Source organism: Mus caroli, unplaced genomic scaffold (genome assembly GCF_978045245.1).
Source record: "Mus caroli unplaced genomic scaffold, Mus_caroli_1 scaffold_8, whole genome shotgun sequence".
Classification (NCBI taxonomy): Eukaryota; Metazoa; Chordata; class Mammalia; order Rodentia; family Muridae; genus Mus; species Mus caroli.
Genome location: NW_028227263.1, coordinates 5030915 through 5044010, shown reverse-complemented (window position 1 = coordinate 5044010; position 13096 = coordinate 5030915). Strand labels below are relative to the sequence as shown.

At 40.0% G+C, this 13096-nt stretch overlaps 1 protein-coding gene and 1 pseudogene across 1 annotated transcript; both read left to right on the top strand.

Moving 5' to 3' along the window:
* Positions 1 to 2118: 2118 nt before the first annotated feature.
* Positions 2119 to 3099, top strand: LOC110298567 (olfactory receptor 13A1-like). The gene has a single exon (XM_021167891.2). It carries the CDS (start codon positions 2161 to 2163, stop codon positions 3097 to 3099), a length of 939 nt encoding a protein of 312 aa, XP_021023550.1. The 5' UTR covers positions 2119 to 2160.
* Positions 3100 to 8305: 5206 nt separating this feature from the next.
* Positions 8306 to 10499, top strand: LOC110298084 (polyadenylate-binding protein 1 pseudogene; annotated as a pseudogene).
* The last annotated feature ends 2597 nt before the right edge of the window (positions 10500 to 13096 follow it).

Sequence of the window (13096 nt, the reverse complement as noted above, 5' to 3'; positions counted from 1 at the left end):
CTGAGGGAAATAACCCCTGGGTAGGTACTGGGAGTTAATATCATGAATATATTATTAGAACTATCAGAAGAATATTTTAAAATTTAAGATATAGTTAAATTAGGTACCCACATCCAGAAATTACCAAGATCATTTCAGGATTTCCTTTGCTAATTCTGATTCTGGAAAACCAATTGCAATACAAACTATGCATTGACATTCTCTGGTACAGTAAATTTGAGAGTGGGTTAGAAACATGGTCAGGTGTCATACTGTCCACATGGTTACAGAGGGTAAATACAACATTTGAATATTTCTAGTTTGAAATGGAGATAAGCTACAATGTCTAAAATCCAACATTTTCTACTTATATGAGAAAAATGTAGACCATACTAAATGTGAACCATACTATAGAGAAGATATAGGAGATAAAATGTGACTTATAAGAAAGTGTAAAAAGATGGGTGTAAGGCAAAGAGTACAAGTGGTAAGATCCACTCAATTTAGTAAGTGGAGCACACGTCACTGACTAAAGAGTCATGAATGTGCTTGGTCATAGAGGATAATACCCTTCTATCTTGGGCATTGAAAGAGAAATGAAAAGCAAAAAACTTGCAGAGAAGTACAAATAATTGCCACTAACAAGTTTTTAGATAGGGAAATAGTGTATTACATATGGACACAAGAAGGAACCTACAGAAAAGGATAATGGATGATATCAGATGTGTCTTTTATATCAAGCAAGAGTGTGATTTGCTGAAAGACTGTGAAGAGACAGTAAATTTGGTTTAGGGGAAGAGGGCCTTTTATCAAAAAACGCCTTAGTTGTCTGTAGTCCTTAGGTGATGGCAGAGAAAACTGGAAATGTTAGAAATGACAAGAAGCCAAAAATGATGAAACAACTGATGACACTGAGAACATGAATCATGATGTTTAGAAAGCTATAGCTGCAGGATTTGAGGATCAGATAAGCTCACTTCAGTGTATGGAACCCATACCTACAACTCTTAACAAGGCTATGAATCTGTGGCTAGATAGATGGCAAGCCATTGAGGAAATCTCTCAACTGTTTTTCTACTAACCGGATATAGGGTTAACATGACTCTGAACTCTATTGCTATCTCATTGAATGAGAGAGTAAGAGGATGAAGAGCACCATTCTTGGCTCATAGCCCAGGAAGCTACTGAGGTTCTTGCATGGACATAGGATAAAAGTAGGGCAATAAGGCAGAGAGATGGTGCTGTGCTCTATAAAATACGCAACTTGAAACATTAGGTAGGTAGTGCTGTTTCTATTCATGGCCATTGAAAGCACACAGGAACATCTATAGACAATGGCAATGATTGCAGTTGTGGGTGTGTTGACTTTGATATGATGGTTTGTTGAGATAGAAAGGCACCGAGGTGCATTCTGTCTATAGGCTGAGGTTTTGAGAAATGCTCTCTGGGTTGACAGACTTGAAGTACATTAGCGTCAAGACAGTTTCAACTGCAGGAGAATTCACAGGATTATAATAAGTAAAATGCAGATAATATACTTGGTCATGGAGATGACAATTACCAGGTTAAAATGGATGGAAGAGTCCCTTCTCCAAATATAAGAGGAAAAAAGTGATTGAGAAGCCAGTAGGCCAGGTGGGAAGGAAGGCACAAGAGGGTGTGCCCACTCAAAATTTGCCATCAAATGGAAATACCTGCTGTGAGTGGGGAGAGATACAGCTCTAATCCCAGCACTGCCAACAGAGCACAGTGTTTCCAGGTACTAAAAAAAGAAAGCACAAGCAGGTCCTGAGGGAGGGATGCTACACTCACTCCACAAGTTCAAGAAGATGAGGAGGAGCAGATGTCCTTCCTGATTCAGATCTACAGGGTGAAAGTTGCTAGGTGGGTAACCAAAATTAATATATATTATATTATATTATATTATATTATATTATATTATATTATATTATATTATATTATATTATATATTAATTATATATATGTGTGTGTGTGTGTGTGTGTGTGTTTTCAGATGTGTAATACAGATAATAAGAAAAATGGGATTTTATGAAGAAAATACATTCACTTCTTTCTGGCATCAGAGAAGTTTGAGATGATAAAGTTTGGAAACCTTTGAAGTGGTGAACTGTGATATTTTCTCAGAAGCTGACAGATACACCAGTGGACCCAATACTTTCCATGACGATGTTGAGTCCCAACCAAACAGTAGTGACAGAGTTTGTGCTGGAAGGGTTCTCAGAGCACCCTGAACTAAGACTGTTCCTGACAGGCTGCTTCCTGGCCCTCTACACAGTGGCTTTAATGGGCAACATTTTGATCATTGCTTTGGTCACCTCCAGCACTGGGCTCCACAGTCCCATGTACTTTTTCCTGTGTAACCTGGCTACCATGGATATTGTGTGCACCTCTTCTGTGATTCCCAAGGCTCTGATTGGCCTAGTGTCTGAGGAAAATACCATCTCCTTCAAAGGATGCATGGCCCAGCTCTTCTTTCTTGCGTGGTCTGCATCCTCTGAGCTGCTGCTGCTCACAGTTATGGCCTATGACCGCTATGTAGCCATCTGCTGTCCCCTCCACTACAGCTCTAGAATGAGTCCACAGCTATGTGGGGTACTGGCCATGAGTGTGTGGTCCGTCTGTGCACTAAATGCATCTATCAACACTGGTCTGATGACACGGCTGTCATTTTGTGGACCCAAGCTCATCACCCACTTCTTCTGTGAGATCCCCCCACTCCTCTTGCTCTCCTGTAGTCCTACATATGTGAATAGCGTTATGACTCTTGTGGCAGATGCCTTTTATGGAGGCATCAACTTCATGCTAACCCTGTTGTCCTATGGCTACATCATTGCCAGCATCCTGCGCATGCGTTCTGCTGAAGGCAAGAGGAAGGCCTTTTCTACCTGCTCATCCCACCTCATTGTGGTCTCTGTGTACTACTCATCTGTGTTCTGTGCCTATATCAGCCCTGCTTCCAGCTACAGTCCAGAAAGAAGCAAAGTTTCCTCAGTGCTGTACTCAGTCATCAGCCCAACCCTCAACCCCCTCATCTATACACTGAGGAACAAGGATGTCAAGCTTGCCTTGGGCAGATGCTTGCCATCTTTTTCCCATTAAGTGGAGGTGTATATGTTGTTCTCTTGCCCTGGGTTGTTTCTAAACATGCTTTCCTGAGAGCAGCCACATGGAGGGTATTGTGCCTATCACTGCTTTAGAAAACTATTTTCTGATTCAAGGACTGGACAATTTCACTTACTGCAACTCCCAAAACAACAAAATTCTTCATATGTAAAATATAAAGAAACCTAAAAGTTTTTTTTTTTTTTTCTGACCAGTACAAACCATTTCAAAAGTAAATTTTATCTAAATGGAAATTCTACATACCTGGACTAGAAGATTTTTTGGTGGCTAGCAATGGTGATTCATGTAAAACAATGTGTTGTTTTTTTTTTAACCAGTTCCACCATGTAGACAACACAGGACTTTATTCTAGGACTATGTTAATGAACACATACTTTATAAAGAAATTGGTGGGGTGGAATGGACACAGAATCTTGAGAAGACTAAAGTTGAGAGAGAGACTCAGGTTCTCCATTTTAAAGCTTTCTACTAAGCTGTGGAAGTCAAAGCCTGCATGGAGCAGAGATAGAGTTTGTGTTTCAAAGATAAACTCACATATGTGAGTCCAACTTGCTTAAGAAAATGATGATATTCAAATATGGTAAAGATTAATTATTTCCAACAAATAGCTTTGGAAAAACTAAATGAATGTACACTGGGAGCCTGCCTGGCCTGGAATCAGTTGAAGTGGGACACAGAATCAGACGAAGGAGTCTCTTTAAAGACTAATGGTCTCTGACCACTCTAACTCTCTAAGTAAACTGAATGCTTGCTGATAACTTCTAAAAAGTCATAAAAACTTTCCTGCTCATTCTGAGGGTTAAAAACTGCCTGCTTAGGTGATTAACACCTGTAGCTTAATGGTGGGGGGTGAGGGTGGAGTGGGAAGATTAAGTAAAGTAGCCTTTGTTCTATCTCCACAGGAACTGCTTGGCTCTAACTTGCAGCCTGCTAGTTGAAGTCCCAGGAAGAAAGAGGAACACTTTATTTCTAAGTTGTATATCTAAAATGTTTTCCAAAAATCTTCTCTAAGAGAAGATCTCAAAAAAAAAAAAAAAAGTTCTCCCTTCTCTCTTTTTCCTCAGCACTTGTACATCTTTAAGAATACATGATGACATGGTAAAAAGTTCACCACAAGTTTATGCATAAATTTAAATCATAAATTGAATAAGAAGTTTACAGCAGAGAATGTTTACATGCATATCCATTAAGAGTAAGTATCTGGCTAAACATTAATTATCTGTCACAAGCTCAACAGGTTCATTGAAAGTTAAAAACCATAAAATTTGTGAATAAGTTATTATTGAAGTTTTATATAGATAAACCCAGTCAATTTTTTATCTTTTGTCCTTGTACCTATAGTAAATCATTAGTTCCCTTTTATGGCCTTTGGTTGATTGTTTTACAACCTCTGGAATGTACCCTAAGTTGTAAATGCCTGCTTTCTATCTCAGAAGCAAATAACTCATGACCCTTGAAGACTGGCAGAGTTCTCATTGCAGATTTAACATCAAAAAGACTTCATAACAGTCCTATTATAAAAGATCTTAATAATTACTAATATAATTTTAGGAATTTTTACAGGATCATCATTAAGAATTAAGAAATCATCTATATGGCTATATAGCATCACTACAAGACAGTACATCTTTGTTGTTCTGTAGAAATCTGCTCAAAAGGGTAGGCTAATACCTAGTGATTGTTATATAAATTTAATAATAACAGGAAAAGCATATTGATAGAAGAATCTTTCCTCCAATGTAATCTTCTCAGCCTTGCCTAAAGAAGCAAATCTGTCATAACTTTAGAGTCTTTAGGAAGATCACCTGCTAATTTTTACCTTCTCCTATATGGGCCAAGTGGAACTGTGTCACCAGACAGAAAAACTGGTAAGGTTGAATAGATTAAGGAGCCCCAGCAATTTTCATAATTGAGAACAGTGGGCATTTCAATCTACTCTTGACCAGGTTCCTGTCCTGGAGCACGTGACCACAACATCCCACTAAGAACCATGATACCTAGTCATGTAGCATAGAAACCCAGAGTTCTCCATGCTAATAAGGTATCTAGATGGGCCCTGAGGGTCTAGCCAATAAGCTTTCCTTCCCAGACATTTCTTTCTGCAAAAAACATTTAATCTCTCGTCCACCTTAAGTAAGTTGTATGCATCTTCTTCCTGCCATGAATAAAAAGTTTGGCAAGCAAGGACTGTCTCCTTCATCAAGGACTGCTGGGAGGGGGTGAGGGGGGGTAGGAAGGAGCCTTCAACATATAAAGCCAGTGCCTAAGTCTCCCACACAAGGCCTCTCTGCACCCTGGCACTCACCCTGAGCTAAACCAGATTCTGTACTCCCCCTAACTGGCCTCATCTCAGGCCTGCCCACCTTCTCAACTCTTCAAGGTTCCCAGTAGCATCTGGATGCCCAGGAGTTCAAGAACCACAGCCTCCATCTCTACCCTAACCCCTGATGTTTCTCACCCAGAGAAACATGGGCTGGGGCCCTTATCTTATTCTGGGCTTCACCTCCCAAGCTGTGTCCTGACACTCCAGTAGTGAGGCAGAAACACACAACCTCACTCCTAGATGGCTCCTGGCAAATGTCGACTTGTCAAGGGCAAAGTGGAAGTCTTACCTCATGTTATAAATAAAAATCATCAAAAAATTAAAATAGACAAAATACTAGGGTCATTATATTCATACATCATATTCTTTCTCCTTCCACACAATTCCTCCCAGAGCCTACCTATCTATTTACCTACCCACCCAATCTGTGCCTCTGTCTCTTTGTGCCTCTGTCTCTATGTCTCTCTCTGTTTCTCTCTCTCAAACAAAGTACAAAAACTACAACAAACCCAAGCTGATAAACACCAAAAAGATATACCAAAACAAATCAAAAATCACAATACACACACAATGGAGTCCATTTTGAATTGACAAATTACTTTTGGGTAGACTCTTAAAAGTCTCTAAGAACAGAAATAAAGTAGAAAAGACATAAACAGGAAGGGGAAGTGTATCTGCATCCTCTGCCAAGATATTGGTAGAAAGAGAACCACATGGTGAGAAGGCAGAATCTCTAGCAAGTGCTGCCAAAAAGATTCTATATCTTTTTCAAACTAAACCCATTCTTCATCAACTTACTTCCTTATTCTTCTTAAATGTTGTGGCACAACAGGACTTGTTAATCAAATAAGGTATGTTATTTAATTAGCTTTTCATCCTTAGGACCAAAATATATTTTCAAAACATTTTCTCTGTCTCATGGTTTCAGAAGCTTCAGTTCACAGCCAGGTTTTGCCCTATAATGAGGCAAGGCCTCGTGACAGTAAGGGGATATGGTGGAAAAGCTTCCTCCCACCATAGGACCCCAGAACACATAGAAGACGAAGACATCTGTGCTCAACCAACTTTCTTCTTTTCCCTTTAGCCAGTCCTTGACTAGCTGCTTTCTAGTCCCCAGTCCTTAGGGTGGTGCTGCCTTCATAGCGTGGATCACTTTTTTCCGTGAATCCTTTCTAGAAGCCCTCTTATGTGCATGTCTCTGTGATCTCTTAGGTGAGTTTTAGTTCAGTTATGATGACAATAAAGAGGAATATCTGTGAGTCATTTATCTGGGTCTTTCCACCTGTTGGTTTATTCGACACTATTTACTTCATTGTTAAGTCATGTTTTGTGCCATTTCTTCTTAGTCTCATGACTGTAACCTATAGGACAACTGATAACCACCCAAACACTAAGTATACAAATATCCCCAGTACATATACATGCACACATCCCACAAATACATCATTTGGGAATTATTATCATGGTGGTTTGATGACTAAAGAAACTCCATTTTATGTTATGCATCCATCCTGACACCTAATAGCCATTTGTCTCTGACTCAAGTTTCTGGAAGATAAGTCCCAGTAAATCTACAGATTTTGGTTTATTTATTTATTTATTTATTTATTTATTTATTTATTCATTTATTTATTTATTTATTATATGTAAGTACACTGTAGCTGTCTTCAGATGCACCAGAAGAGGGCATCTGATTTCATTATGGGTGGTTGTGAGCCACCATGTGGTTGCTGGGATTTGAACTTTGGACCTTCAGAAGAGCAGTCAGGTGCTCTTACCTACTGAGCCATCTCACCAGCCCAGAAATCTACACTTTTAACCATCTGCTTGTTATCATGATCTACTGAAAAATTTTGGCTTCTATAACTGCTTCTGCAGATGTTCAAGTACTATTTTAAAGTCTCCTTGACTGCTTAATATTGGTAGAACTGAACAGCTCTTTGGCTTCTGTCACTTGCCTGTGCAGATATTCAGTGGCTTCTTGTTTTCACCTTTAAAAGCCTTTCCTTTGCCTGCCTCTAGGCTACATGTCTCTGATTTGGGTTAGAGACTGTGACCCTGCAGCAGTTTTAATAACCTTGGCTGATTTATAATATGAATTGAGTGGGTGGCCCTTTTTCCTGCTATATTAGATTCCATAACAGTGGGATAGACCTTTATGACATGTTAATATTACCTACAACATCCAACATGGTATAGCAATGACTCTAAATTTAAGCAGTATCTATCTACAAATCCACTTTGAAGATGGGCATTAGAAGAAAAAATTCAACATGAAGAGATTAAACATACCTGAGAAAACACAGGGACAAATGATCCCACCCTAACAAATCAAAAACAGTTGGGGAAAACTCATACCAGTAAGATAAGCAGAATTAAAACCACTGCTCATGCCCCTTCTCCCCGGCGGTTAGTGCTGAGAGTGCGGAGTGTGTGCTCCGGGCTCGGAACACACATTTATTATTAAAAAATCCCCCCAAAATCTAAAAAATCCTTTGAAAAAACTAAAAAAAAAATTTACAAAAAATCCGCGTCTCCCCCGCCGGAGACTTTTATTTTTTTTCTTCCTCTTTTATAAAATAACCCGGTGAAGCAGCCGAGACCGACCCGCCCGCCCGCGGCCCCGCAGCTCCAAGCAGGAACCCAGAGACCGAGGCCTTCCTGCCGCCCGGACCCAGCACCGCCAGCCTCGCTCCCCCGGTTCCACGGCCGTTGAGTACGCGTCGATTCCGGTTGAATTTTGTCCCTCTGCGCTCGCCCCCGCTCCCCTCCCCCCCGGCTCCATCCCCCGGCCCCGCACTCGCTCTCCTCCTCTCACGGGAAAGGTCGCGGCCTGCTGCCCCGCGGGCAGCCGTGCCGAGATGAACCCCAGCGTCCCCCAGCTACCCCATGGCCTCTCTGTACGTGGGGGACCTGCACCCCGACGTGACCGAGGCGATGCTCTACGAGAAGTTCAGCCCGGCCGGGCCCATCCTCTCCATCCGGGTCTGCAGGGACATGATCACCCGCCGCTCCTTGGGCTACGCGTATGTGAACTTCCAGCAGCCGGGGGACGCGGAACGTGCTTTGGACACCATGAATTTTGATGTTATAAAGGGCAAGCCAGTACGCATCATGTGGTCTCAGCGTGATCCATCACTTCGCAAAAGTGGAGTAGGCAACATATTCATTAAAAATTTGGACAAATCCATCGACAATAAAGCACTATATGATACGTTTTCTGCGTTTGGTAACATCCTTTCATGTAAGGTGGTTTGTGATGAAAATGGCTCCAAGGGCTATGGATTTGTACATTTTGAAACACAGGAAGCAGCTGAAAGAGCTATTGAAAAAATGAATGGGATGCTTCTAAATGATCGTAAAGTGTTTGTTGGACGATTTAAATCTCGAAAGGAAGGAGAAGCAGAGCTTGGAGCCAGGGCAAAGGAGTTCACCAATGTTTACATCAAGAATTTTGGAGAAGACATGGATGATGAGCGCCTTAAGGAACTCTTTGGCAAGTTTGGGCCTGCCTTAAGTGTGAAAGTAATGACAGATGAAAGTGGAAAATCCAAAGGATTTGGATTTGTAAGCTTTGAAAGGCATGAAGATGCGCAGAAAGCTGTGGATGAGATGAATGGGAAGGAGCTCAATGGAAAACAGATTTATGTTGGTCGAGCTCAGAAAAAAGTGGAACGGCAGACGGAACTTAAGCGCAAATTTGAGCAGATGAAGCAGGATAGGATCACCAGATATCAGGGTGTGAACCTTTATGTGAAAAATCTTGATGACGGTATTGATGATGAGCGTCTCCGGAAGGAGTTTTCTCCGTTTGGTACAATTACCAGTGCAAAAGTAATGATGGAGGGTGGGCGCAGCAAAGGGTTTGGTTTTGTATGTTTCTCATCCCCTGAAGAAGCCACTAAAGCAGTTACAGAGATGAATGGTAGAATTGTGGCCACGAAGCCACTGTATGTAGCTTTAGCTCAGCACAAAGAAGAGCGCCAGGCTCACCTCACTAACCAGTATATGCAGAGGATGGCAAGTGTACGAGCTGTGCCCAACCCCGTGATCAACCCCTACCAGCCAGCACCTCCTTCAGGTTACTTCATGGCAGCTATCCCACAGACTCAGAACCGTGCTGCATACTATCCTCCTAGCCAAATTGCTCAACTAAGACCAAGTCCTCCCTGGACTGCTCAGGGTGCCAGACCTCATCCATTCCAGAATATGCCCGGTGCTATCCGCCCAGCTGCTCCTAGACCACCATTTAGTACGATGAGACCAGCTTCCTCACAGGTTCCACGAGTCATGTCAACACAGCGTGTTGCTAACACATCAACACAGACAATGGGTCCACGTCCTGCAGCTGCTGCTGCTGCTGCTGCAGCCACTCCTGCTGTCCGCACCGTTCCCCAGTATAAATACGCTGCGGGAGTCCGCAATCCCCAGCAACATCTTAATGCACAGCCACAAGTTACCATGCAACAGCCTGCTGTTCATGTGCAAGGTCAAGAACCTTTAACTGCTTCCATGTTGGCATCTGCGCCCCCGCAAGAGCAGAAGCAAATGTTGGGTGAACGGCTGTTTCCTCTTATTCAAGCCATGCACCCTTCTCTTGCTGGTAAAATCACTGGCATGCTGTTGGAGATTGATAACTCAGAATTACTTCACATGCTCGAGTCTCCAGAATCTCTCCACTCAACGGTTGATGGAGCTGTAGCTGTACTACAAGCCCACCAAGCGAAAGAGGCTGCCCAGAAAGCAGTTAACAGTGCCACTGGTGTTCCAACTGTCTAAATTGATCAGGGACCACGAACAGAAACTCGTGCTTCACCGAAGAAAAATATCTTAAACATTGAAAAATTTAAATATTATGAAAAAAACATTGCAAAATATAAAATAAATAAAAAAAGGAAAGGAAACTTTGAACCTTATGTACCGAGCAAATGCCAGGTCTAGCAAACAGTGCTAGTCCTAGATTACTTGATTTAAAACTACAAAAAAATACAAAAAAATAGTAAAATATAAAAACAAATTAATGTTTTATAGACCCTGGGAAAAGAATTTTCAGCAAAGTACAAAAATTTAAAGCATTCCTTTCTTTAATTTTGTAATTTTGTAATTCTTTACTGTGGAATAGCTTGGGACATCAGTTCTGTTTTAAGGAGCAGAACTGATGACTAAGCAAGGAAACGTAATTTGGATTATAAAATTCTTGCTTTAATAAAAATTCCTTAAACAGTAAAACAAAAAACAAAACCACTGCTCATTAATAACTCTCACCATCAATCAATAGTCTTGATTGCCCAATGAAAAGACACAGGCTAACAGAAAATATTTGAAAACAGGATACATCCTTCTTCTGCATAAAAAAAAACACACTTTAATATCAAAATTAGATACCACTTCAGACTGAGAGGTTAAAAAGAGTTATTCCAAGCAAATGTAACCAAGCAAGCTGGGCTAGCCATTTTAATATCCAACAAAGTAGATTCAAACCAAAGCTAATTAGAAAACGTGTTGAAGGACAATATGTGCCCATTGACAGAAAAAAAAAAATCCACCAAGAAAATAGTGCAATTCTAAACATCTGTGTACCAAGGACAAGGGTACCCATGTTAGTACAAGAACATTACTATAACTACAATTACATATTGACCCTCAAACAGTGATACTGAGTAAATTAAATATCCAACTTTCTAATAGACAGGTCATCCACATTAAAATTAAACAGAAATGGTGGAGCTAAATGATATTGTGAATCAAATCGACCTAGCAGATATTTATAAAACCTTTCACCCAAACAAGAGTCAATATATCTTCTTTTCAGAAGCTCATGGAGCTTTCTCCAAAATTGGCCACATACTCAGATACAAAACACATTTCAACAGATAATAGAACACTGAAAGAGAACTTGCATCCTATCTGATCACCATGGATTAAAGCTAAGTATCAGCAATGACAACAACAACATAAAGGACACAAATTCATGGAAAATTGATAACTCAATACTGATGAAAATTAAGATAGGCAGTTAAAATAGTTAAGAATTAAATGAAAATGAGAACTCAACATGCCCAAACCTATGGGACACAATGAAAACAGTATCAAAGGCAAGTATATACCACTACTCACCTACATCAAAAATGGAGAGATCACCTATTACCAAATTAAAGGCACACAGAAAATGAAAGCCCTATAACTAAAAGAAAAAAATAGCACTCCAAATAAATACATGACAAGAAATAAAATCAAACTTGGTGCTAGAATCAATATAAAAGAAACCAAAAATGCAAAGAATCGATGAAACAAAGACTTGATGATTCTTTGAGAAAAATCAATGATTGATAAACCCTTCACCAATATAGCTAAAAGGTGGAGATAGAAGATCAAACTTAGTAAAATTAGAAACCAGAAAGGAACAAACAAGGAAACCCAGATAATCATAAGAACAAACTTTTAAAAATGTGTACCCCAACAACTGGAAAAATCTAAAATAATAATAATAATAATAATAATAAATTTATTGATATATGCCACCTACCAAAGCTAAATCAAGATCAGATAAGCAATTTACAGAGTACTACCAGCATGTTAAAAAGAATCAACACCAATATTCCTCAAATTATTCCACAAAATAGAAATGGAAGGAACATTGCTTAATTCTTTTTACAAGACCACATGATAGCTAAACACAAAAACCTAAAAAAGAAGAATTATACACTAATTTCCCCGATGAAGATAGGTGCAAATTCTCAAAAAAAAAATGCAAACAGGACCCAAGAACACATCAGAAATGTCATCAACCTTGATAAAGTAGGCTTTATCCCAGAGGTATAGATGTGATACAACATATGTAAATCAATAAATGTAATCGACCACAGAAACAGATTGAAAGACAGAAATTACTACTTAGAGGCAGAAAAATGTCTGACAAAATTCAAACCTTTTTTATACTAAGAGTCCTAATAAGACGAAGGATAAAAGGAACAAACTTCAAAATATAAAGGTGATTTTTAGCAAGCTCACATCTAACGTCACACTGAATGGAGAGAAACTCAAAAGTATTTCCACCAGATCAGGAACTGTACAAGGATGCTTCTTTTTATGGAGTAGTCTCTCCATAGCTGTTCTGTAGTCTTGAAGTCTTAGCTAGAGCAATAAAACAATGAAAGGAGATCAAGAGGATGCAAATAGAAAAGGATTAAGTCAAAGTATCCTTGCTGCAGATTATATATAATTGTTTGCCAATAAACACTCTTAAAACATGAGGCCCCAGGGAGTGGAGAGGCCTGGCATTGGGGGGCATCCTCTTGGAGACATGGAAGGGGGACAACATCTGGTCTGTAAAAAATTAAAAGTAATTTTAAAACCCTGCGTGAGCAAAGCCCTACAGCTGCTAGATGATTTCAGAAAAGTTAATTCACATGCAAAAATCAGTAAACTTCCTATATAACATTGACAGACTGGGAAAGAAACCAGGAGACAACTTCCTGAAAAGAACACCAATGGCTCAGGCACTAGTTCAACAATTAATAAATGGGACCTCATGAAACTAAGAAGCTTCTGTAAGGCAAAGGACACCATAAATCAGAAAAATTGGCAGCCTGCAGAATGGGAAAAGAGCTTCACCAACCCTAAGTCCAAAGGATGGCTAATATGCAAAAG

What these genes read in the sequence shown, in the direction of transcription:
- LOC110298567 (XM_021167891.2), top strand. Translation starts at nt 2,161, where the DNA reads ATGACGATGTTGAGTCCCAACCAAACAGTAGTGACAGAGTTTGTGCTG.